Here is a 24,978-nt window from a genome sequence, read left to right as displayed (position 1 = left end):
ATTAAGCATGACCGTTATGAATGGCAATGAGGAACTTCGCATTCTGGTTCAAGAATGACAGATTAACGCCAGGCTTGACACGAGGGTACTCCCCTTGGCTGTATCGTATCTACTTCAAATCGAGTGTGATCCTTTTGAGGAATACTGCTCTTTGAATAGTTCATACGAGATAGTTTTAATAGAGTGTAAACGAAAATAGAACCAAAAACGCTCCACCATGGGTATCCTCCACGTCCATAAATATCAACACAATCATAAAACAAAACCAATATACCCAGAACGATACCACATGCATCTCAGATCATTATTGCCATGTTCTAGATTCTTCCAAAAATCAAGCAAGTTGTCTCTCGATATTGCGGGGCCCGGCCAGAAGCGAGGGCGGGATCGGAGGGACGGGGCCACTATACACGGGCCCACGGGCTTCTCGGGAGCCAGGAGGGGGTGGAGGAGGAGGTGGAGGACGTCCGTAAGCCGGATGGTGGGCTTGGGGGCGAGGATAATTATGGGGATAGGGCGGTACAGGCGGTCCGGGGGAACTTCCGGCTCCAAAAGCCAAACGGCCGAAGTCCCCGGGAAGCCGCTGTGCCTGGTAGCGGTATTGAGCCGACTGTGGGGAGTTAGGGTCGACGTAACCCATCGATCGGCTCGGGTCGCCGGGAAGTGCGACGACGGAGGCGCGGAGCGTGCGTGCGATATCATCGAAGGTGACCTCCATAGGGGAGATGTAAGTGGTGTTGCTTTTGGCGGACCAGGCGAGAACATGGCCGCAAACACGGCCTGTGGGACGGTCGAATACCCATGCGCCGGAGTCGCCGGGGGCTGTCGAATCAAGAGAGATTAGCTTCATGAAATGTTTACTCGATACGAGCCGATGTTTTAGGATGGAATGGTGCTGTATGTTTACCAGCTAAGAAGGGTAACAAATGATGGGCATGCATGAAAAACAAAAAGGGTATCTAATTAAGGATCATATAGACAAAAACATGGATCCGCTGAAATGCACCTCTTACCTCCGAAGTTCCCATTGACGCAAAAGCTCGTTGAGAATGAATGCCGTCCCTGAAGTTTGACTAATGTCATAGCCTTGGATATCTGCCCTGTTTGCAGCCCGCTTGTGCGACCGCAGCAATGAACTTGCAAACCACCTAGCTCCTCCATCCGGGCTACCTGGTTTAGAAATATGGGCTGTGGCGGGACAGGGCGTCCGGGACGAGCGATACTGGATCTGGTAGTATCGAGAATGATGTTGCGAGGGTCCATGCGGGCTTCATCAACTTTGATGAGCGCCCAGTCAATTTCATGTTTCAGACCCTTTCGGGTCCAGCGCCGTACTCCAGATGATGCGTGGACATATCCTAGGGAGTGTGAAGCTAGATGTTCGTCATCGCGATCTTCTGGAGATGGAAAAAAGTCTTCGTGTACGTCGTCAATAGCTGGTTGGGTGACAAGCAGCCGAGGTTCTTCACCTGGTTCGATGCCAGCAGTATCACCAATAGACGCGGTGTCACTGTCATCGTCATCGGGACTGACGGAGTCATCATCTGATGAATCTTCATCTGAAAGCCAGAAGTCATCAGACTCAACGCCGTGTGATGCATCGTCTCCGTCCTCCAAATCGGAAATTTCAAAATCGAAGTTCACGTCAGGCGAGTCATCATCTGGATAGTCGTACATGAACCCAGGGTGTGGGATATTTGATGTATCACGGGGCCAGTTCCCCGCCGACCTGGAAGGGGCATCTTGATTGGAGTCTCTGGGGGCACTGCCTAGGCCTTCATCTTCACTAGGAGCTTCCAGCATATGATGAACTGTTAGGCCATACGGCAAGCCATCGACAAAGACGGCACCACCATATGATACGGGGGGTAGGTGCTCTTCGTTCTGAAAGGCACCGATAGATGCTCCGCACAGGGGTCGTTGCTGGTGACATGGATTGAGCTCTCGCTGGCGAAAGGGTATATCGTTGGATGCATTCGGGCGAGCCTTGGCTGGCCTGCGGCGCCTGTTCCGAGGAACTTTGGACCGTTCGATATCGCCACGGAGAACAATCAAATCCCAGTCATCTCGGCCAAGAGCGAAGTGCTTCTTGAGGGCCATTCGAACTTTCTTCACACTAGCGCAAGTAACACAAATCGTCGTTCTCGCACTTTCAGGCGACTCGCCAGTCATGATGAGGTTTACTCCACACGACTCGGAAGACTCCTTCAAGATCTTCTGAAGAAGACGGCTCACTCTAGGCATTATTTGGAAATTCCACTCTTGTAGGTGTTCATCTGGTATTTCCAGGTGTGGAAGTCTCTTGACGGTCCGTTTCTTTTGTGGCTTTTCAATGGGTTTGCCTTCATTCACTACACCCCATGCTTGGGCAGGAATTGTGGGAAGCTTCTTGTCATAATTAGACATCTCCCGCTTCGATGACTTGTATGCCCTAACTTTTTCTTCGATGGTGAGTGGCTCGGGGGTGGGGACAAGGGCGAGTGGGAGGCAGTCATCCAATTCTTCTGCCGAGGGCGCCGAGAAGATATCAATCCGGCAACATGACCACAGAATCTTGCAGATTGTGTACATGAAATTCATTGAAAAAGAGAAAGTGCCATCAGGGTCTGACAAGTCGAGCACCGGGTAGTGGTAAATTTGTGGAACACGAAGACCGAGGTCAGTCATTGGTTGTGTCGATAAATGAAAGTTGGGGGCATCAAGGCACAACTGAACAGCTTGAAGATAAGCGCCACCGCACTTTGGGCCAAGTTTCTTGACATAGAGATCTTCCACCCGATGCTTGAACCATGAGCGGTCGTACTTCATCTTCCAAAGCCGTCCGACTGGTGCCCACAGGCCTATTTCTAATAGAATGAGGCCTAACGAGTAAAGGTCATAGGCCCACGCGCCATCATCCTCGACAGATCTCTTGTCATCTGGGTGACGATACATTGCCGAAGACAACGGCTCAGGGGTTGGTCCATCCCCAGAGAACCGTGCCGGAGAAGTGAGATAAGGACGGCCAAGATCAGGTGCAAGACCACTTTTATCATCGCTCGCATCACTCCGTCCCGGAAAGAAGATGACGTTGCTGCTGTTGATGTTTCCATGAACGGCATTTTGGCTTCTTAAATGGAGAGCGGACATTAAGAGATCGTAAGCCAATCGAAAGCGAGTGTCAAGGTTCGGAACTCGATTCTCCTGGTACTCCTCTGCTGAAGGAAGAAGAGCGACCAATGGCTTAGGCTTTAACTCCTTCAACAAGTCACTCGGATTTTGTAGAAATGGGAAGTAGTCGACCGGCATTTGATAAAGGAATGCATATCGAGAATTCGAGTTATCAATGCAGTAGCCCAAAAATCGCATCAACCCCAAGTGCGAGATTCTGGCATTCTGGAGCAACTGCTCAAGAGACTTCTGGAGTTTTTCCAATCGCGCACTCTTGTTATCCATCTTGGACTCCGCCAATATAGGTATAAACTCGACAAGCACGGAGACATGGGACTCCTTTGTGGAGGAGAGAATATGTGATGCTGATGACTTCAGGCGTCCAATGGCACGCGAGTTGGAAGATGCCGCAACAGGTTCATATGGAGGAGGACTATTATCATGTTCCGCTCCGTATAATTGTAGAGCCGAGCGATCAATGAGGAGATGGTTCAATGGTAGGAAAGGATTAGGGGAGTCACGGTGCGCGATTGTAGGCGAGTAGCTGAATGGATCGAACATTTGCTTCGGGCTTTGTACTTTCTCCTTGGACTCAGAGAATGAGCCATGTGATGAATCGTAAGGGGATGTGGGGTTAGGTCGTGGGCGGCGCGCGCTGTTCCTGCTGGATGACATGCTGGAGGCCATTGTCCGCCGGGAGCGCGAGAGATCATAAAGGGTATCAATACAGCCAGTGAGTTCATTCAAAATCGTGTTTGAGCGCGTTATATCTTCCTCTGTCCATTGCGTTTTAATAGGTCTGCTAGCAAGGGTATCCTTCGATGGTATATCGACTTTCCGTTCCTTAGAAGGTAGCATGGGCGCATCCAAATGCTGGAGTTGCTCGGCATCGTTGAGGAGTTCTTGGATCGATGACATGACACTCTCAACGACGTCGCTGAAGCCTGCTGCAGTCAACGATTCATCGATGTCGTTGGGTTGCGCAGCGCTTGCGTCACTCCAATCTAGACCCCATGCCAGCAAGCGATCTCTCTGTTTCTGGAAATTCCCGTGGAGGGCAACGAGTTCAGGGTCGTCGAGGGCCTTTGAGGCTGTCGTAACACTCTCGCAGGAGGTTTTTGTATCGGTATATAGTTTCGTGAGGCGCCGCTGGAGGAAGCCGCCACCTCCTCCATGCCGGAGGACTGACATCTTGGCGATTGCGGAGGGGATCGATAAGAATTACGGATGCAGTATCGAGCGTTAGAGACAAGTCACTGCAGTTGGAAGGTTCAAGAACACATATTGAGAGTCGCTATAAGGTAAAGAATCCATCGGACAAGAGAAAAGAACTCGATAAAGAATTGCAGAGCAAGTTTCAATGGGTGCCTTGAGGATGGCGATGAAGACCGATAACCACACAACCGCACATGGGAATCCTGTTGCCTAACCAATGAGCGATCACAAGGGAGGCCAATAAGTGGGGTCACTGCGGCAGGCAGCAGGTAATGAATGTTTAGATTACGGTATTACCGATACCGATTGCATTATATAAATACCATGCCTCAGGCATGATTTCGAGGATTTCGAGGACATTGTGATGCAAGTATAATACTTGGATTCTATTCATTCGAGTTAAATGTACATGTAAGAGAGCTAGAAAAAAAAAGATAAGGAAGTCGCTAGAGAGACTACATATACCATTGAGGCCAAAATTATCAAACACTCACCCCTTTTCGTCACCCTGTCATCACCCGCGACACACCGACATCCCGTGCTCGTTTCTCACTAAAATTATGCAGTCTCTCTCCAATGAGATAGACTTCGTCGCGAATATTAGTGCGCCAGACCGCCACTCGTCTCAGTAGTAGATGCGCCATCCATACGGACAGCACAATCAATAGTGTAGTGGGGTAAGCATAACGGTAGATGTTAGGCTGCACTCCGACGTGTGAGTAGAAAATTGTCCAGCGCACAATAAACCCAAATGACAAGGGCAAAGTGGCCGCAGCTACAGTGAAGAGAATGATTGGAAGAACAAGGGCTCGAGTGGCAAGGCTCGCATTAGGCTTCAGCCAACCATCTTGGAAGACACTGTTGACGGCAGCTGCCATCCAGGAATGGGGCTGCCAGACAGTCAATTTGATGGCCATCTGGACATACAACACCCCGAGGGCCCAGTCCTGAACGATGTGAACAACATGCGATTCTCTATCACCAAAGAGGGTGTACGCTGGAATGAGAACGTATAGTTCAGTGAGCAGCGCAAAGAGTGACGGTAGAAGGATGATGGCAACCTGGGCCATGTAGAGAAGCCGAGCAGCATGCATCACGAGTCCCAGACTGGCTTGAGCTGCTTGGCGAGGAGAACGAAGGTGTGTCCCCGAATTCTCTCGCACGAATTGAAGTGCGGTGCTGGAGTAGTACGCCAGGTAGGCAAGCACGCCGACCACACAAAGACCACTTGAAAAGGCGTAGACGTCGTTCACCGGAGCCGGAGTAGAGGAGTAGGACCCGATGATCTTCCGACCAATTACCAAGGGAATAATAGTGCTGCCTACCCCGGTGGTAGCGGCAAACAGCCAGATTAGAAGAATAAAGGCAGCAATCCGAGTCCGGAAGGAGGGAGGGATGTAGACTTTGGTGAACATGTTGTTGGATCGGCCATGTAGCCCATCGGCAGGATCGGGCCTTCCATCAACACGTTCATTGTCCTCGGCGACCTCAAGGAAAACGTGGTTGCCTTTGGGAATGCGGACCTGATCAGACCCAGGGGCGCGCACGTATCGGCCATCGCGCAGGAAGTAGACGTCACGGTTTTCCCGCTCAGCTGCAGCCTGCTGATCATCTCCAACTACTGGGTTTTCCCAGTCACCCTCGCTTCTAGACAGAATACCCCACCAGGTCTTCCGCACGTGGTAGCCTTCTTCCTCTAGGTGTCGTTCTGGGAAGAAAAAGTTGCTGAGACGTAAGAAATGAGCACACTTGTGGAACCACCAGTCATATAAATCATGCAAACCATCTGAAGGTTTGAACGATTGAATGACTACAGGCAAAACGAAGTTGTAAAATAGGAGATCAACCGGGAACTCGAGCATTGGGGCACTGGCCGACCAGTGAATCGGGAGAACACCATCGAGGGCAAAGTGCAAGCCCCAAACAACACCTCCTAGACAAACGATCACGAGCGCACCGTATACAAGGGCACTGAAACCGATCTTACGGAGCTGGGTAGTGATGCTACGTTCGAGAACATCACGTATTGGGTGGAAGGTTGGATCATCCGGGTCACGAATAAAGTCTAGAGTCAAGTAGTTAGCAACCCGATCAAGGTCTGGCAAATCGATAACACCACTTACAAAGCACACCGCTTCTCAAAATCTTTCTGCACATGGAAACAAATAGGGCAAAGTGGAACATGTAACAAGTGCCAACAAACCAGTGCACGAAAAGTGAAGTGAGCGGGGATGCAGCAGTAAAAGCGATACGAGAGGCCACTGTAGCGTCGGAGAAGAGCGGAAGTAAAGCAAGATCAAGAAGACTGCCACAATACAAAGGGAAGACAATCATCTCAATCCCGATAATGAGGATGACCTTCATAACTCCTCCGGCTTGTATTAGGATCTCAGCAAGGAGGCCCTCGATCCTTTGTCCCCGGTTGGCACCAGAAAGCAGCCCCGTAATTCGTAGATAGAGAAGCCCTATCATGGACGCAAGCAAATAGCCCATGAAGATAGCGATGACACGATCCTTGGAATCCCAGACTGCCAGGTCATAATCGACCGGCACTGTGGCAGAGGCTGCTTTTGCTGCACTGGCGTTCATAAATCTTGTCCCAGGCATCGAGAAAAGCGATGATTTAGCGAAGGTGGTCAGTTGTTGTTGGGCTTGACCAATGAAGTTCTTGAAATAGGAAAAGTCCAAGTCCAAAGAAAGGGCACCGGGAACACCAAGTGTCACAAGCCGAATTGGGAAATCGTGCAGGATGAATTTGACAGTGGCAAGGACCGATTGGAAGACAGCACCGAGGCGAGCCTGGTGTAATTTAAGCGCCTGGTGCGAGAGTACTGAGAACATGGGAATATCAGATTCATGGAAGACCAGGAATGCTTTGATGACTTTGTTTAAGCGGTGACTGCTTGCGTCAATGAGGGAAAGCGATGCACTAGTGACTGACTTGTCCCGGGAAATCCATTCTCCAATAGGCAAAACAGCACTGAACGGGCTCAGTACGATCTTGAAAACAAGGCTGAACCAGTACATCAGATATCCCACGACACCAATGAGAGTATCAAGAGCGATGTCTGCGGCGACTTCAACCGCGGTGATAGGAACACCGATGACGAGTTCGAGAGGGTTGGCCAACAAAACAATAGCAATTTTACCCCATAGGTACGGGAGCCAAATACCGATGGCTACTGTGAACGCAATCAGCAGGGCACAGAAGACGCCGTTCTGAAAAAGCCCGAAAATGGGACCATGCATGCCAATGAGGTCCATGATCCCTTCGAAATCGTCCCCTTCGATTGCATCGATGTCATTAGGGTCCAGCCCAGCATCCGCAGCGGCAGCAGCATCAGCACCAGCTTGGGCGTTTTCCATCCGATTCGGCAAGGGCACGAAGGGGTCTTCCAAAGCCGGATCCTGAACAATATGCTCGTCATCTTCGGGAACTGGTTCTTCTGTATCGCGCTCTGCGGGTGTGATGTCTCCCCAAAACCATTCGAACACCCGATCCGTGAAGCCCAGTGGAGGCCGATCAGCCGCTTGTGCATTAGCGACAGGAATTGCATTGTCTCTATTCGGTGGCCCGCGATCCGAGTTCTGGGCAGAAGGTCCGGCATCCGCATCCAGCGGGTGATCATCAACATCTCCATCTTCAAGATCAACAGCATCGGCGCCGTCTGGGACTTCTTGATTGTCCGGATCGTGGGGACGGGTAGAAGGCCCTGCTGACGAATCTCGGTTTATGGTCGCTCCGGTGATAGCATTCACAATCCAGTCCAGATCATCCCCGTGAGCCTCCTCACGGAGAATGCGCAGCATTTCTTCATGGTTACCATGAGTCCGGGCCACTAGGTCTCGGAAAGCCAGAGCACGAGCCGTAGGAGGAGGGCCTTCTGCTTCATATTCCGGGTCGTTCCCATTGTAGCCTCGCAGCTCCGCTTCAAACCCAGGGAGACCGTACTCAGAATCATTCGAGGACGGAGCTGGGGAGTGGGGAGCAAAATGAGGAAGTATGTCATTGTCCAACTCGTGGGCTTCAGCGCGTTCATCGCCGACCTCATTTTCCAGGCGAGCGGGATTGGGCTCTGGTTGTCTAAGGCCACCTTCTTCATTGAATCGATCATTTATGCGATTGTTGGCATTTGCAATCAACTGAAGAGCAGCCTCACGTTCTCCTTCTGCGATGTTAACCATTGGTTGCTGTTGAACAACCCATTCTCGAATCAGGAAAAGCAGAATAAACGCAACGACCACAAGAAGGGTGATTAGCTGTCCTTCCAATGTATCCATGATCATGTTGTTGATTGTTGGATAAGGTGTCAACGAGTTCAGGAACTTCACATCCGAAAGCCATGATGGATACCGAGGTTTGGTTGAGCTAATTGTGACATTGTTTTGTCCGTTTTGCCCGACAGTTGAGGTAAATGCGGGCATGAACAGGTTAGGGATCACCTTTTTGATGAGGGTGAGCATGAGCGGCTCGCCAGCTGTGAGATTGAGAATCGACGATCCTGCAGATGGTACAGCAGTTGTAGATGAGATAGCAGCATCAGAAATGGTAGAAGTAATCGAGTCAGCTACTGCGGCATTTACAGCACTCCCGTTTGAAAACAGTTGCCCAAGACCCTCTTGGGCGGTTTGGGCGGCCTGGTTCCGAACGTTTTCATTGGCAGACCAGCGGCCATCAGCAAGCCAAAACAGTGCCCTCCATATTGCGCGCATAGACCACGGTAGCCATCCCAGCCAGACAAATGCAACAAGAACAAATCTCAGCCATGTAACTAGAGTCCTGAAGCATTGAATCAGGGCTTGCTTCGCGAACAGAGGTGCGGGTAGGCTCTGGGGCATGTTTGGATCGTATAGTTTTGTAAATCGGAACGGCGTTTTGCACAGCTCGCAGTGTTTCTTCTGTGAGTGTGATAACCATTCGACGAGACATATTTGGTGGACGAATTTAATACTACCGCTGCACTTGCACGGGTAAAACAGCGGTTCCTCTTCCGTTGCCTCGCCATGACATATCCGACAGGTATCTAGGTCGTCAAATCCCTTTTCCCTTTCGTCATAAGCCGGGTCGTTCATTAGATCGGGGAATGCAGTGTTATCCGCATTGTGGCGGAATTGGTTGTCCGCAGGCTCCATAATTCGTGAATCTCGCCGAGTTGACGGTGGTAGTTGATCAGATATTCACCATATTCCTAATCAAGCGGGAATGGGAAAAGTTGTAAACATGCGGAAGGCTTGTGTTGGTGGGCAATCTGAGTTGAGCTGAAGAAAATGATTAGTGAGGACAAGGTTTACACGCATTTCATAGGAATATTGTACCTCACAAGCGTAAGCTGTAGATCATTAGTTGCTTGATTGTAACAAAGCAATTCAGCCCAGGTAGCTGCCCCGGGCCATCCAATTCGCTGACTCAGCGGTGTGCGCTGGCAGTACGTTAAATACAGTATTACCTGCTTGTCAAGGTGATGATAGTGGGGTATTGTCGTATCTGCAGTACGGGTAGCCACCGATGACCTCACTGAGCTCTAAAAAAACAAATCCTTGATTATTGTGACATATGCGATCGCCTTATCCCATAAATGTAATAGAATTGCGCCTTTTCTTCCTCATCAGACCTAAACCGATGCGTTCGACCTTTTCTTCCTCAGAACCAACAATTTTCGAAATTGACCCAGCCTAGGTATCTGCCCGCGGCCCGTGAAAGTTGCTAGCGCCAAGACCGACGCGAGCATTCCGCCTACAGCAGCTAATTTGCTTTGATTCATTCAGTCTCGAGCTCCAACATCGAAACCCCACATATTCAACTTGGCTGTGGGCTTCTTTCCGATGCAGCGATAATCTTCTACTGAGCCGACTCAATCTAAGTGTGTGTAAGGGAAGTCCTCCGCAAATTACGGCGGCCGACCTCGAATCTCACAAGGAAATCGCGTGACCTCGACAGGGTCAGCCTCAGTTGCGATGGTAGTGAAAGAGAATGGCCAAGTGACGGATGTCACGGTCAAAGCAAATGGTCGAACGGATCTTAAAAAGCCACGGAAGAAGGGCTTCGTGCGATGGACAGTCGGACTTGTCGTGAGGTGAGTGATGGTATCGCCATGCTTGTATATAGTGAAAATCTTCCTCTAACCTCTTCTCTTCCAGGCTGTGTATATGGTATGCGCTCGTGACACCGTTCCTCAGATGCCCCTCCCGCCTTGCAGACCTCACAGAGACATCGCCTCGAGTTTGCAAGCCTTACCTGATTGCTCGTTCGCACGTGGAACCTTATGTGACGCCATATTATGATATTTATGCAGCGCCTTACATTGATCAAGCCCGGCCATATGTTGATCAAGCCCGTCCATACGTTGAAGTGTTTAATCAACGAGTTTATACCCCAGCATCGAAAGTTGCCAAATCAGGATATGAAAAGTACGGAGCGCCGGCATTGAAGCAAGCTCAGGCATATGGGATTGAGCAATGGCAACGTCAAGTCACACCAAGACTACAAACTGCTCAGAATAAGGTGCACCAACTTTACTTGGCCGAGGTTGATCCCTATGTCGAGCAAAGCGTTGCTTTCGTCTCTCCATACTATCAATCGGCCAACGCCGTTGTGCTCAATGTCATTCAGGGCCATCTAGTACCTTTCTACGCGCGTTCCAGACCTTTTATCGGGAAGGCTTACTCCACGAGCCAGGGCATTTTGACAACCCATGTCTTACCCGGGGTGCAGTACACCTGGTCATCCGCGGTCTACTTTGCTAACAGCTCGCTATGGCCTCATGTTACTGGTCTTTATTCTGAGCAAGTGGAACCCCAGCTGGTCAAGATTGGCCAGCGGTTGGTAAGCTACAGAGAGGGCAAGCGACTTCGCGCTGTCATAGAGGACTTGGATAGGTACTATAGCCCCCTGATTTCTCTATTCCATGGCATGCTAACCATATCATTAGCAGCTCAACAGTCCAGTCTGTTACCTCCCTGATCACCAAGTCACAGGAGCAAATTCACACCACGACCACTGTGACTTCAACTTCCACGCCCCAGGCTTCTGCCCAACCTACTCTTACTCCTACCGAGCAAGCGCAGCAAGTCCGCGAGAAGATAGATTCGGACCTTGAGCGGTGGCAGGGGAAGTTTGTCATCGCAGCTGATAAAGGTATTGAAGACCTTGAGGAACGTATTGTGGAGATCGTCTCGGCCCTAGTTGCAAGCAGCGCGAACAGCCACGGCCAGAGCCTTTCTACCGCGCTTCAGTCCGTTTCAGCTGAGCAGCTTTCCTCTATCAAGCAACGTATCAACGAACTTGCAGATTCAATGCCAGAGGAAGACGCCCCGGAAATCGAGAAGTCTACTAGCGACTTGCTGATTCGGGAAATCCGGACTTCTGCTATCTCTGTGAGAGATCGCGCCCATGCACTCCGAGAGTGGTCTATCTCGTTCGAGGATGAACTTGTTCGCCGAGTCACTGCTGCTATCAATTCAACACTCGATGTTCTCGACAGCATTCGTGATCTAGGCTTGCAAGAAATTGGCATGCGCTGGGCCTGGATGGATGGTGTCACATACAAGGATTGGGCAAAGTACCATGTGCTCAAGACTCAACTCGAGGAATGGCGCAACGAGATCCGAAATGTTGGCATGAACCACAAATCCGTATCTGGCGCCAGAGCTGTGGCGAGTGACATCTTAGACCAGGGCATGCATGAAGCTGAGCAAGCTGCCAAGGAACTTGTCCGGTTGAAGGATGTTGGGATCTGGAAGATCGCTGCCCGTGAAGTAAGCGATAATTTCCAAACCCGCACCGAAGCCCCGCCAGCGCGGCCCAAGCCCCAGGAGACTGAGGAATCTGACGAGGAGCCCGCCAAGGTGGATTCTAATAACGATGAGTCCTCTGAAGAGGTAGCAGCGCCAATTTCGGACGACGATTACGAGGAAATTTCCTCCACCGATGAACCTTCCACGGCTGTCGATGCTGAGGCGGATTTTGATGTCGCTAATGAGTCTGTTATGGGCGATGATATTTTGGTGGAAGAGCAGCCTTCCGCAAGACCCGCCTTTGGTGTTGCGGCTGCCGATGCAAATGCGCATCAAGCGCCTATCCTAGATGACGAGGGCCACGATGTCCTGGACAGTCTGGCGAGCAAGGCCGGCGATACTTACGCCGAGGCGAGCAATGCTGTCAGCGAAGCTATCCATGATACTCCTCTGAGCCCCGCGGAGAAGATCTCCAGTGACGCCTCTCAAAAATATAGCGATGCAGTAGCCGCGTAAGTAGTATAGCATATCCAGCGTGTCTTGAGATTATATACAAAATCGAATTATCGCTAATGCGAATTTCCGCTACAGTGCGTCATCGGTCATCTATGGCACCCCGACACCAGTTGTCGAATCTTTGATGGGCGGAGCCAGCTCAGTATTTGCCGATTCCACAGATCAGGCTAAAGTACTCTATGAGATTGCGAAGTCTCAAGTTCTGGGCCAAATGTCTGAATCTAAGGCTCCTGCTCATGCCCAACTCCTAGCTTCCATAGAGTCGGCCTATTCTGGGTCTCTTAAATATGCCACAGATGAGCTGGAGTCCAAACTTCGTGCTACCCCAACGCCGTCCAACACCGGACCTCTGGCCCAAATTTCATCCATCGCCTCGTCCCGACTAAACCAGGGACTCAGTTTAGCATCCGAACAATTAGCACAAGTGCAGCCACCAGTGACAACAGCCAGTCTTCCTCGGGGAGTTCTCGACCCATTCGTCCTTGATGCGCAGCGTCGCTACTACGAGGCAGTCGGGTTAGCCCACCACCACTACTCTGCTTTTGTCTCTACGGCATCTGGGGCCGTCTATGGTTCTCCAACTCCCACCCCAGCTGGAAGCTTCAAGGGAATCATTGAGGAAGCTGGATCTCAATACGAGCAAGCCTCCTCGTTGGCTTCTGCTAGCCTTGCCGCTGTCGTCGCATCGGCAAGCTCAGTCATCTCTTCCGCGGATGGCGGCAAAGCACAAAGTATCATTGGTGATGCTTCATCCAGATACAACGCTGCGCTCTCTGTCGCTTCCTCCTCTCTCTCTGCAGCTTCCATTTCGGCCAGCTCAGCCGTCTATGGAACTTCCACGGGCCCTGTAGAGTCCCTTTCCAGTCAAGCATCTGAAAACTGGGATAATCTCATTTCCAAAGCCAGCGAACAGATCTACGGTACACCAACGCCGTATTTGCAGCAAGTGGTGAACAACGGGCGTCCGCAATTTGAGGCAGTCCAAGAGCTCATATCTGAACTGATTGTGGGCAAGCAGCCTTCATTTACCGAGAGCGTGCTGAGCAAGCTGCACGCTGCATACGAGACGCCTTATCCAGCTGCCGCTGTGTCCTCTGCCTCTAGCTACATCAATCAGGCTTATGGATCTGCATCCTCTGCCGCTGCTTCTATCGCTTCAGAAGCCCCAAGTGTAGAAGACATTGTGCAACACGCGAATGACCAACTCCATGCTGCTGTTGAAGCCGCTAGTGTTGGTATCTACGGGACTCCCAAGGGTTCCTACGAAAAAGCCACCGATGCCGCAGCCGATACCTACTCAACAGCTTCTGCTCAAATCAGTAGCGCGGTTTACGGCAAGGAATCTGGTTATATAGATATCGCCAAGGATGCCATTGAAAACATTCAATCCACAGCCAGCGCTGCTATCTACAGCGAGGAACCCAACGCAATGAATAGCGCAACTATCCGTCTCGCTGGAGCCGTTGAAAGCGCCAGGTCTCAGATTGCTGATCTAGCCGCCAGCGCTAGCAGTGTTGCGTCTGAGGCAGTCGAGACCGCCGCATCCCACATTGAAGATACAACAAGCAGCATTAAGAGTGCTGCAGCTTCAGTCAAAGATGAACTCTGATCAATTTTAATCCCGCATGTACCATCTCTTTTTTCTTTCTTTTTCCTCTTTTGATTCGGACTCAATCGTTTTGCTCCGAGCAAAAGCCATGCCTTGGGAATGCCATGCATGCGTGGCTCACGACGCATTATTCCCCATATAGTTTGTCACGATGGCCATATGCTCATGATCTGCAACATGCACAGTCTCACTTTGTTTTTTCGGCTTCTATCCCCTCATTTTGCGTTCCTCTCTGATCACTTCCTGGTTGAAATACGAGGCTTCTTTTGAGGTGATGTATGTTCGGTACATAATGAATGAATGTATTACTTGACTATTTTCTTGATTCCTTACTTGAGCAGTTGATATCTGTAGCTATCACCCACGGTGTGCATCGTGCCAAACAGGCTACTGAGGATAAAACAAATAGGTCACTTATCAGCAGGGATATAGATGAGCGGGCGAAATTGCCTCCGCCTAAGCACTGTTTACTCGATGCGTTGAGAGAGTAGTAAAGTCATCGTCCTATATAAAGTGACACCTGAGCAGCCTACTTGGGTCGAGGGTAGCAGAAAGGTTCTTCCATGCTCCAATATATAGAACGAAAGATGCACCCGAGATAACAACCAGAAGAGATAACAATGATTTGGGAGCTCCCATTTTACATCAACTCATTTTGTACATGGCTTCCACACTCCATCAAGATCACCTATACTTCACGGTGGAGCCCCTCTTCTCCTTCTTCAACTGCGTCTTGCTCTTTGGGGCATCGGCCTCTTGGCCGGCATCACCGCCACCCATTCCAGCAAATCCCTTCTTCACACCCATTATCGTGGTGTAGGCAGCGTACACGGAGTACAACGGGATCACGGCCCACAACCACCAGGCCCGGTCATTGAAGAGGCAGGCAGCGACAATGCATCCCTGGGTCCAGTAAAGCACATCCCACATATACTCCGTGAGGCCAGTCGCGTTGAGATCATCACCGGCGGAGCGCAGCGAACCATCTTCATTATAACGGGGCCGGCCCATTCGGTCCAAGTAGTATTCAATGGCAAGGGTTGGAACAGCCAGGAAGAAGTATGGCTTCAGTGAACGAGGCCGCTGGAAAACAAAGTGCAGCACCAGAAAGAGCAGGTGCAAAGCAGCAGAGATGAGGTGAGTACGGCTGAGGACGGCACCATTGCGGGTCGCCAGAGATTTGGTAGCTTTCTGTGATACAGTCAGAGAAGTTGCCACAAAATGATCAAAGCTAATTTGAAGCTTAGTCGCAGCAAGAAAGCGCTTTCACTACATACCTTGGCCATGATTGAATGCGATCACCAAGTGATCTGCAATCTGATGCTGAAGATGATCCTTTCCAAATTGAAGATACCCCCAGATAAATTGAACCAAGCTTTTCCCCTTTCAAATGGCAAGCAAACGACCAAAATTCGAGACTGAGCGAAGAAAGAAGAAGAAGAGAGGGGACCTGCATATGACAGCTATAGCACATTGGGTGATTGTTGCCCTCCACTACCCTCACCGCCCGACAAAAACGGCAGAAATGACAAAGGCCGCTTCAGACCAAAATAACAGAAAGAACGGCCAAAGTTCATCCCATCTTTGAGCACATCTTGCAGTTCTCCGCTTCTTTGGATATGTTCCTGGCACTCTGAAAGACTCCTCCTGCGTCCGCAGATGACGTAACCAGAGGAATCCCTTTTCACTTCTTCCTATACTCCATCCGCTTACCATTTCCGGCTTGGGTTTACATTCCTCATTGTTCCACACCTGCATCCGAGAGCAGTCGATAGCTCCTGCATCTAGACAAATTCAACCAAGACATCGGACTTGCTGCTGTCCATGTCTTGCGGCTGTTGATGGGACCATCCTCCCGCGCTGCAACAACCCACTCGATCGCGTCGTTGTTTCCTCCCCGCGTCTTGGAGGACATTACAAAGGCGCCGGACATTGATGTTACAGTAACGCTGAGGAGCCGAATCTGTCAATCGCATTAGTATCTCAACTTTCAATAATCACTACATAATCCTCGCCTTTCGTTGCGCCGTCGCATACCGTCTTGCCGACCCCTCACCATGGCCTTGTCCACCGGGCATGTTGCCAGTCAGCTAAGGCACCTCATCTATTACCAACTCGACAATAACCTAATCCGCAATGCGCTCTTCCTCGCTTCACGCCTCCTCGCCTATGAACCGCGATCCTTTGAGGCCCAATATTTACTCGCTCTTTGCCATCTACACAACGGAGAAGTGAAGGCGGCGTTCGAATGTAGCCAGGCTTCGGGCTCGCGCGGTCTGCATGCCGGTTGCGCATATGTCTTTGCTCAAACTTGCTTGGACTTGGGGAAATACTTGGATGGTGTTACGGCTTTGGAGCGCAGCAAACCGCTCTGGGCCTCGAAGAACCACTGGAGTAAGCGCCGGCAAACTCCTCCTTCAACTTTGAGCTCACGGGCTAACCACATTACAGACAAGCATAGTGAAACTCAGCGACAGCACCTGCCTGATGCTGCAGCTGTTTATTCTTTGCAGGGAAAACTTTGGCATGCACATAAAGATTTGACCAAAGCAGTTGACTGTTACGTGGAGGCACTGAAACTGAACCCCTTCATGTGGGATGCATTCCTAGGGCTTTGCGAAACAGGTATGTACTGCTTTCTTCTCATGATGCGAGCTTTTTTTTCTAATGCAATGTCAGGTGTCAATATTCGAGTCCCGAATATCTTCCAGCTCAGCCCAGAACTTCTTGCAATAATATCATCGTCGCCGGAGGAAATAGCTACTGCACCAGACAACGCGACTCATGAAGAACAGATTTTCCCCATGCAGCCTCCTGGTAACCCCGAATCCGACCCTTTCATGGTCTCTGCCTCCCGTGGCGAGGCTGACACCACATTTGGGAGCTCCGCTCTTTGGGAAAAGTTGAATGGGACCTCTGTCAATTTCGCTGCTATGGCACAGCCGGTTTTCCACGACGGAATGGAGACCCCAGGCGCACAGAGCAGTGGCTCTGATGACTTCCGCATTGCGAATGGTGTCACTGACCCAGAAGCCGGGTGGGAAGCACCCTTGGCCCCTGCTCGAAAGACGCGGACAATCCAAACTATGAGCCTTGACCACACCGGGCAACCTCCACCCCGAATTCGTACAACAGGAATCAGACCTCGACACAAAACACGAACCGAACCAGAGGCTCAGCCGACCGCTCCGGTAGAAAGAGACCCATCTTTTATATCGAGATTTGGCGACCGCAAGCGCACAGTCTCTGGACAAGTCGCCCACCCCATTCCTTCATCACAGCCCACTGAACCGGGTGCTCCCCAGCGCCGAAGCGTTCGCCTCTTCAACCAAATCAAGCCTACAACCAGCAAGCTTCCAAATAGCACGCTTACTGGCAGAGATGGCCGTGAGATGAAGAAGTTGAGAGGAGGACCTACGAAAGGACGGGTAGGAGGTGTCCCGACTGTCGGCCGTGTCGTGAGTGGCAATCGAAAACCAATGGAGACACCCGACAATGATGGTAAAGATAATCGGGCTGGCTTGTCGCAATCCCATGCTCATGTCCCCCCATTGCCCAAAAATGCCGAGAAAACCAAAGAGCTCGAAGCCTTGGATTGGCTTTTGGGTCTTTTCAATAAACTTGCATCTGGGTATTTCTCATTGAGCCGTTACAAGTGCGCGGACGCCATCAACTCTTTCAATTCTCTGTCCCAAGGGCAGCGTGAAACCCCTTGGGTTTTGTCTCAACTTGGACGGACCTATTTCGAACAAGCAAGCTACACTGAATCTGCCAAATACTTTTCCAGGGTTCAAAAATTAGCACCCTCCCGCACTGAGGATATGGAAATATATTCGACTGTCTTATGGCATCTGAAAAGTGATGTAGAACTGGCTTACTTGGCCCATCAGCTACTCGAAGCTGATCGCCTATCCCCTCAGGCCTGGTGTGCTATTGGCAACTCTTTCTCTCACCAACGGGATCACGATCAAGCACTCAAGTGCTTCAAGCGAGCGACTATGATCGATCCTGAATTTGCATATGCTTTCACACTACAGGGACATGAATATGTCGCCAACGAAGAATACGACAAGGCGTTGGAGGCCTATCGTCACGGCATCAACGCGGACAATCGACATTACAATGCGTGGTATGGACTGGGGACGGTGTATGACAAGATGGGCAAGCTTGACTTCGCTGAGCAGCATTTCCGCAATGCAGCCAGCATCAATCCGACGAACGCGGTGCTCATTTGCTGCATTGGTCTGGTATTGGAGAAAATGAACAATCCCCAAGATGCCCTGGTTCATTACGGTCGAGCCTCCTCACTAGCGCCCAACTCGGTATTAGCCAAATTCCGCAAGGCGCGCGTACTGATGAAGCTGCGCGAATTCAAGTTTGCTTTGGCCGAATTGAAGCTCCTGAAGGATATGGCGCCGGATGAGGCAAATGTGCACTACCTTCTTGGAAAGCTGTACAAAATGCTCCACGACAAGGCCAATGCTATCAAGCATTTCACGGCGGCCTTGAACTTGGACCCAAAGGTATGTCGAGTATAATCTTCCAAATCTCCCTCCCCTTTTAAGTTCTTTCTGACTGTGATCCCACACAGGCTGCACAATACATCAAGGACGCAATGGAGTCGTTGGACGACGACGATATGGAGGATGAGGACATAGCGTAGGCCTGTGACGTCCCAGGTCTTTCTATTGGGTTTCCACGGAGCCCCTCCCTTATGAACTCGGCGTTTGAGGACCTCTTTGCACAGCATCACTGTGGAGTTTTCTTTTCCAGGTTTAGACATCTGGCATATGATGGTGTTCTGTACATTAGTTGAACGATTTTCCCTGGGCATGCATCATGGGGATGATGCATGCATAATTCTATTATTCTTTTGAGGAAAGTGAGTCTCATTATTGGCCGATGCCTTAAAATATACTTGATTCTACAATACACATATCCCCGCAAGTGCCCTGGTGACATCGTCATATGCATCTACCAGGCGGTAAGTCGGCCTCGGGGCAGAAAAACGATTCAACGTTTCTACTCCGATTTGTCCTTCCCCACAAGCCATGCATGGCTCAGTCTTGGATTTGATCTGCTATTCCTCTTTTCTTCTTTCATTCATTCGCCATATTGCGGTCTTGGGCTGGGTATTGCCCGCTTACTAGTGAACAAAGTACGTCTATTCTCAGCAAATGTTATTTCCGTATTCTGACCGTATTTACGCAGCTCTTATTGACTCGCCCAACAACCGTCATCATGTCTTTCGGCTCTTATATTGTTTCAGGTGCTAGCTATTTCGTGGTGGTGACCGTCTCCCTCTTTGCAATCGGCCAAAAAGTGCCTCGCGCCGCTTTCGCTGCCCGATGTCTCGCCTCATATGGCTGTCTCCTCGTCAGTGCCGCGTACGGCGTGCTCGTTTCGATCTGTCTGCGAATAGTTGGATACGGCCGTGTTTCGCAGTGGGCAGCAGGCCGCAGCTTTAAGTGGCTGATGCGGTTCACAACCGGCGTCAAGTTCGAGGTTATTGAAGGCGGAGAATACCTCTCCACCCGTCCGGCAGTCTTCATTGGTAACCACCAGACTGAGCTCGACGTGTTGATGCTTGGAAGTGTCTTCCCGCCATACTGCAGTGTGACTGCCAAGAAGTCACTGCGAAATGTTCCTTTCCTGGGCTGGTTCATGTCTCTCTCCCGGACTGTGTTCATTGACCGTGCCAACCGGGAAACAGCCCTTAAGGCTTTCGATGGCGCCGCGGCGGAGATGCGCGATCACCGCCAGAGCGTTTTTATTTTCGCTGAGGGTACCCGGAGTTACTCCGACGAACCTACCCTACTACCCTTCAAAAAGGGTGCTTTCCATCTCGCTGTGAAGGCCGGTGTGCCCATCGTGCCGATTGTGACGGAGAACTATTCACACGTTCTATCGCCTCGTGCCTGGCGATTCAATGCTGGGACTATCAAAATTAAAGGTGGGTCATATTAGAAATTGCCAATGGTAGAGCATGACTAACAATTTTGAAATAGTTTTGCCTCCCATCCCGACTCAGGATTTGACATCGGGTGACGTGGATAGCTTGACCCAGTCGACGCGCGATTCGATGCTCAACACTCTTACAGCAATTTCCCATGCGCAGAAGGAGGAGGTCGATGTTGCTTGCACCAACGGCGTCTCCAGCGCCATTGAAATCTAAGAGCCAAAATAAGTGTGATTCGTCGCATAGCTCCGCGCTCGGTACTTGCTATGTTTCTCTCCTGGTTTGAGTGCATGACAGCAGAGAGCAAACCCAAAGCCCACAATTCACCAAGAAGAATTCCGCCCTTGACACTCTGCAGTATAATCCTGCCTACTTCTCCGGTACCTACCCTCCACTTCATGACCCAATGGATAGAATATATTTGAGGGCCCCAGACGTCGAATCTATCCGGCACCATCCGTCACTGCTCAGGAGAACAACAATGATCTAGACATCAGCATTGCTTCTTGACACACTTTTCCCTCTTTGCAATTCAAAATGTATATATCCTTAGCGTAAACGCATGACATGACCCGGCTACAGTTGGATACTTGCTTTTCTTACTATTATATATTTGGTGTACATTGGACCATAGAATAGAAATAGGCTTGAATTCTTTACTCGTTTTTTCCGCACAACTTGTACTTTATCTTCGAACATTGATCAAAGTGACAACAAAAGTAAATATTCATTAAGTGGCTTATTGGAGATCAGCATCTGATCGGCACTCACCTTGTTGTAGCGTTCCGGACAAAGGGACCTAGCAACCATCATAAAAGGCCCAAAGATGGAATCACAGGAGGGGTTTCATTTTCGCTAATTACAACAAGGCAATGCAAAAATATACTGAAGGGGAATAATGGCGCCGAAAACTCGCTCAGAAAGGAACATGAGATGAGGAGATGCAACATGTAAGTAACTCGGGGGGAGGATCGCCTATTTATATGCCAGGAGAAGTGGGACTTAGAAACTTGATAGGTTCTGGGTGTGCTCGCAGCGGCCCTCGGCACAGGGCCGGATATCGATGTCAATATCAACCTCCTGCATGGGCAACCAGGGGTCGCTGATTTTCGAGTCCACACGCCAGGGGTCCTGGTCGCCGACTGTACGAAGCGCGATGGGGGCAATGCGGACGTTTTGAGATCTGTTCTCAGGGTCGAGTACTGTGGTGCATTCGGGCAAGTGGTGATTGCTGTCATTCATGACGACTTCCCGCGAAACGGCTCCGATATTGGGGCCCGACGCGGCTGTAGCGACAATGTAGTCGGACTCGAAGCCGACGAGCTGGACGCGTACAGAATAGTTTGGAATGCCACGCAAGGAGATTTTGATATCGGAGTAAGGCCGGCCCCAATCTTGGACCGAGGGCTCAGTGAGAGAGTGGCCAGTGGATCCTAATTTCTGAACAGGTTCGGGGGGGATGACGTTTGTGAATTCCAAATCCTTTATCCAAGTGGCCAGAAGCCCGTCTCCGGTCATTTTCAGATACGCCTCCTTGAGAGCCCAAATCGAGTAGAACAGCCGAATGCCATAGGCAGCAAGAACTTCCTCGTTGTCTTTTCTCGGGTCACTGTTACTTAACCCAAGCTCACGAGCCAATTTAAGAGTCGCGTATGGGTTCTTGATAGTTGCAAGCTCACGGGGAGAGAGAACTTCAGTGAAAACATCCACGAAAGTTGCCAGGTCGGCAAGTGTCTTCGGGGGACGATTAGTGCGACGACGAGAGGGTTCATCAACACAGGCAACGTCAATTCCCACGCGAGGCAAGGCTTGGGGTCCACTGGCTGAGTGGGCTGTTGCGGCACGCGTGCCTGCGAACAAAGTGAGACCAGCCTGGTGGCTGACGTTGAAATCAAGACTTGAGTCGTAGAATGGGCGATTTTCAGGTATGGGAGTACGCTGGATCTCAATCTTATTCCAGGGCGTGCCAGTGGCTTGGTGAACGTAGTAATATTTCAGGAGCTGGGACGCTAGCGACAGGTGCTGGTCCGAAGTTTGATAGTACTTCTTGACGGCTGTCTGATCAGACTGAGTTAGGGTTTGGAGAAAGGGAAGGTCAAAATATTTTTTATCCCAATTTCTGACATCAATATACCATCGGACCAACGTGGGCTGGTCCTTAGAGATGTCATTCTGTTTGATCTCATTCAGCGCCATTTTAGTCTGAAATTGGTTAGTAATACCTTCATAGAGGCTCTGTGGCTACTCACAAGTCCAAACACACCAACATCTACCATTGCCGTATGTATATATTTGCACCAAAGATGCTCCGCATCCCACTTCGTCAGATAGAAGCCCCGAGGCCATATTAGCGCCTTATCGGAGTTCTTATCTGTCAACACGTGTCGATAAGACGGCCCTCGGGCGGCGCATAGTTGGTGCGTGGAACTAATATAAGCATCTTGAGAGGCATCGATGCCTCCACCAACAAGGATGTGAATAGGCCAGACACGAGGAACAGGCTGTTCATGATGCAGCCAAGAGATGTTACAACAGTAAGCGCAACATTTATATGATTATTCAAGATACCATCTATGGGCTTTTTGCAAGAGATACACATTGGAAGTAGCCTGATCATTATATATATTTCTGTATCTGAATTTGATTTTGTATTCCATTGTACCCGGGGCTATCTAGTTGAGTTTCCAGAATTATATTCAGAGTAAAGTGAGCACATGAACCTTTTAAGAGAGCCTGCTAGGAATAGCCTTGCGTTGAGGCTCGCATGCTGTTCTTGATGTCGCGTGGAACTAAAGATGGAGATAATATGATATCACGTGCTGATAAGTTCCCCGCCGGGAAGTTAAACCCACGTGATTTGAACCGAGTCATCAATATCAATAAGAATCCGAGCTCGGAGGGTCCTCAATTCGTATCTTTAGAGACAATGGCTATTACCGTCGGAGTTTTGGCCCTACAGGGCGCATTTTTTGAGCATGTGCAACTATTGAAAAAAGCCGCAGAGCAAGCACCGCAGTCGGAATGGCAATTCATTGAAGTACGAACGCCACAAGAACTGGCAACATGCGATGGCCTGGTCTTGCCCGGAGGCGAGAGTACCACCATGTCTTTGGTCGCAGCAAGGTCGAATCTTCTCGAGCCCCTGCGGGAATTTGTAAAGTAAGTGAAATTGGTCAAACCATATCAATTCGATCTAATACGTTTGGTATGTAGAGTGGATCGCAAACCAACGTGGGGTACATGCGCCGGGCTCATTTTGCTCGCCGAGTCTGCCAACAAGACAAAGAAGGGCGGGCAAGAGCTGATCGGTGGTCTTGATGTGCGAGTGAACCGAAACCACTTCGGTCGACAGACGGAAAGCTTCCAAGGCCCATTGGATCTGCCATTCTTGGGCCAGGACGCGCCTCCCTTCCCAGCAGTATTCATTCGAGCCCCAATAGTGGAAAAGATTCTTCCCCACCATGAGGGCATTCAAACAGAAGAGGTCCAACAGGAAGATGTTGTTGTGGCACCATCTAGAGAAGTACGGGACTCAGTGGCGCAAGCAGCAACAGCAGAGCACGTTGAGGTACTAGCAACATTAGTGGGACCGGCGGCTCGACGTGCCACGGAGGGTCGAGACATCAATCCAGATCAGGAAGTTGGCGACATTGTTGCAGTGCGACAGGGCAATGTATTCGGCACCAGCTTCCACCCGGAGCTGACAGGCGACGCAAGAATCCACACTTGGTGGTTGCGCGAAGTTCAAGCAGCAGTGCTGAAACGAGACAAGTTAAAGCAATAATTCATAAGCATTAGAAGGTGGTTGGGGAAAAAAGAAAGTTGTAAATAGGGTATTCGGTGAATAGACATTTCCTGTTTCTGCTAATTGGATTCACCCTCCCATGAAGTAACGCCATTGCTTTGCCAAGCCAGTACTTTTCCATTATGTCCTGACCTACCTTCCGGCACCGTATTCATCCTCCTCGCGCTGGCGCTGCTCATCATAGGCACGGCCGTATCCACCACGGCCCGGATCGTATTCTTCACGGTATTCATCACGCACTTGACCGCCCGATTTTCCTCGTCTGCAGAGAAATTCAGTCATTACTTGTCCGTAGTCGCCATTGGTGAAGATCACATACCCGAACTGCCGTCCTTCCTCAAATCCAGGGTCAAGATCTGTCCGAATGATTCGCTCGTCCAGCTTAGTTCCTCCGATATACTTCAAGCAATCCAGCGCATCCTGGTGGGTGTAATACTCGACGAAGCAGAAGCCGCAGGGTGTTTTGTTGAATCGGTCGAGGCCCATTACAAGTCGCTTGATCTCACCGCACCTGGAATTCGAGGTTAATCATAGTTTGAAGGGAATCGAGGGCGCATGCTCACTTGGCGAAGAGTTCGTGGATTTGTTCTTCGGTGGTATAAAAGGAACTGGGGTTGGTCAGTAACGGAGACTGCGTCTAAGTTATTGCATGCTTGCATACAGATTTCCCACGTAGAGGGTTGTCGCGTTCTTCAATTTATCGTCAGGTTTCTCCTGTTGCTGCGGTTCCTCCTCCTCGCGGTCGTTGAATCTACGACGCTTGTTCTGTGTATGATTTTCAGCCTCTATGGCCCATTTGGACTGGTTTCGACGCAGCTTGGTAAAAGGGCAGTCCAGGGCAAATAAGTACTCACCTTGCTAACATAGTATGCGCTTGGTCGATCCAGTCGGTCGACTGTATTTACAGCCAGCAAACTCATGGTGAATTGAGGTGAAAGTTGAACTTGGAGTACGTGGTTGACGGAAGGTAGTTGGGGAAGCAAAGCAGCT

General features: G+C 50.3%; 9 protein-coding genes across 9 annotated transcripts; 4 read left to right on the top strand and 5 right to left on the bottom strand.

Annotated features, from left to right (window-relative positions):
- Positions 1–334: 334 nt before the first annotated feature.
- PEX2_046860 (uncharacterized protein) lies at positions 335–4,341 on the bottom strand (the record flags this gene model as incomplete). Its single annotated transcript, XM_016741961.1, has 2 exons — positions 335–822; positions 1,014–4,341. The coding sequence occupies 2 exons, from the start codon at positions 4,339–4,341 to the stop codon at positions 335–337; spliced, it is 3,816 nt and encodes a 1,271-aa protein (XP_016603191.1).
- A 527-nt stretch (positions 4,342–4,868) lies between these two features.
- PEX2_046850 (E3 ubiquitin-protein ligase SSM4) lies at positions 4,869–9,498 on the bottom strand (the record flags this gene model as incomplete). The annotated part of the gene is made up of 2 exons (XM_016741960.1): positions 4,869–6,430; positions 6,489–9,498. 2 exons carry the CDS (start codon positions 9,496–9,498, stop codon positions 4,869–4,871), a joined length of 4,572 nt encoding a protein of 1,523 aa, XP_016603190.1.
- Positions 9,499–10,320: 822 nt separating this feature from the next.
- Positions 10,321–14,224, top strand: PEX2_046840 (uncharacterized protein; the record flags this gene model as incomplete). The annotated part of the gene is made up of 4 exons (XM_016741959.1): positions 10,321–10,439; positions 10,504–11,241; positions 11,295–12,611; positions 12,691–14,224. 4 exons carry the CDS (start codon positions 10,321–10,323, stop codon positions 14,222–14,224), a joined length of 3,708 nt encoding a protein of 1,235 aa, XP_016603189.1.
- A 684-nt stretch (positions 14,225–14,908) lies between these two features.
- Positions 14,909–15,510, bottom strand: PEX2_046830 (SND2/TMEM208 family protein; the record flags this gene model as incomplete). The annotated part of the gene is made up of 2 exons (XM_016741958.1): positions 14,909–15,415; positions 15,502–15,510. 2 exons carry the CDS (start codon positions 15,508–15,510, stop codon positions 14,909–14,911), a joined length of 516 nt encoding a protein of 171 aa, XP_016603188.1.
- A 771-nt stretch (positions 15,511–16,281) lies between these two features.
- On the top strand, positions 16,282–18,887 carry PEX2_046820 (anaphase promoting complex subunit bimA; the record flags this gene model as incomplete). Its single annotated transcript, XM_016741957.1, has 4 exons — positions 16,282–16,618; positions 16,676–16,849; positions 16,904–18,747; positions 18,816–18,887. 4 exons carry the CDS (start codon positions 16,282–16,284, stop codon positions 18,885–18,887), a joined length of 2,427 nt encoding a protein of 808 aa, XP_016603187.1.
- Positions 18,888–19,465: 578 nt separating this feature from the next.
- PEX2_046810 (1-acylglycerol-3-phosphate O-acyltransferase SLC1) lies at positions 19,466–20,399 on the top strand (the record flags this gene model as incomplete). The annotated part of the gene is made up of 2 exons (XM_016741956.1): positions 19,466–20,177; positions 20,233–20,399. The coding sequence occupies 2 exons, from the start codon at positions 19,466–19,468 to the stop codon at positions 20,397–20,399; spliced, it is 879 nt and encodes a 292-aa protein (XP_016603186.1).
- Positions 20,400–21,185: 786 nt separating this feature from the next.
- PEX2_046800 (4'-phosphopantetheinyl transferase family protein) lies at positions 21,186–22,459 on the bottom strand (the record flags this gene model as incomplete). The annotated part of the gene is made up of 2 exons (XM_016741955.1): positions 21,186–22,385; positions 22,433–22,459. The coding sequence occupies 2 exons, from the start codon at positions 22,457–22,459 to the stop codon at positions 21,186–21,188; spliced, it is 1,227 nt and encodes a 408-aa protein (XP_016603185.1).
- A 650-nt stretch (positions 22,460–23,109) lies between these two features.
- Positions 23,110–23,967, top strand: PEX2_046790 (pyridoxal 5'-phosphate synthase glutaminase subunit PdxT; the record flags this gene model as incomplete). Its single annotated transcript, XM_016741954.1, has 2 exons — positions 23,110–23,342; positions 23,397–23,967. 2 exons carry the CDS (start codon positions 23,110–23,112, stop codon positions 23,965–23,967), a joined length of 804 nt encoding a protein of 267 aa, XP_016603184.1.
- A 153-nt stretch (positions 23,968–24,120) lies between these two features.
- On the bottom strand, positions 24,121–24,908 carry PEX2_046780 (nuclear cap-binding protein subunit CBC2; the record flags this gene model as incomplete). Its single annotated transcript, XM_016741953.1, has 5 exons — positions 24,121–24,250; positions 24,308–24,499; positions 24,552–24,596; positions 24,650–24,789; positions 24,843–24,908. 5 exons carry the CDS (start codon positions 24,906–24,908, stop codon positions 24,121–24,123), a joined length of 573 nt encoding a protein of 190 aa, XP_016603183.1.
- Between the last annotated feature and the right edge of the window lie 70 nt (positions 24,909–24,978).

Source organism: Penicillium expansum, assembly GCF_000769745.1.
Source record: "Penicillium expansum strain MD-8 chromosome Unknown contig147, whole genome shotgun sequence".
In the NCBI taxonomy this organism is placed as follows: domain Eukaryota; kingdom Fungi; phylum Ascomycota; class Eurotiomycetes; order Eurotiales; family Aspergillaceae; genus Penicillium; species Penicillium expansum.
This window is presented reverse-complemented; position numbering and strand designations above follow the sequence as displayed.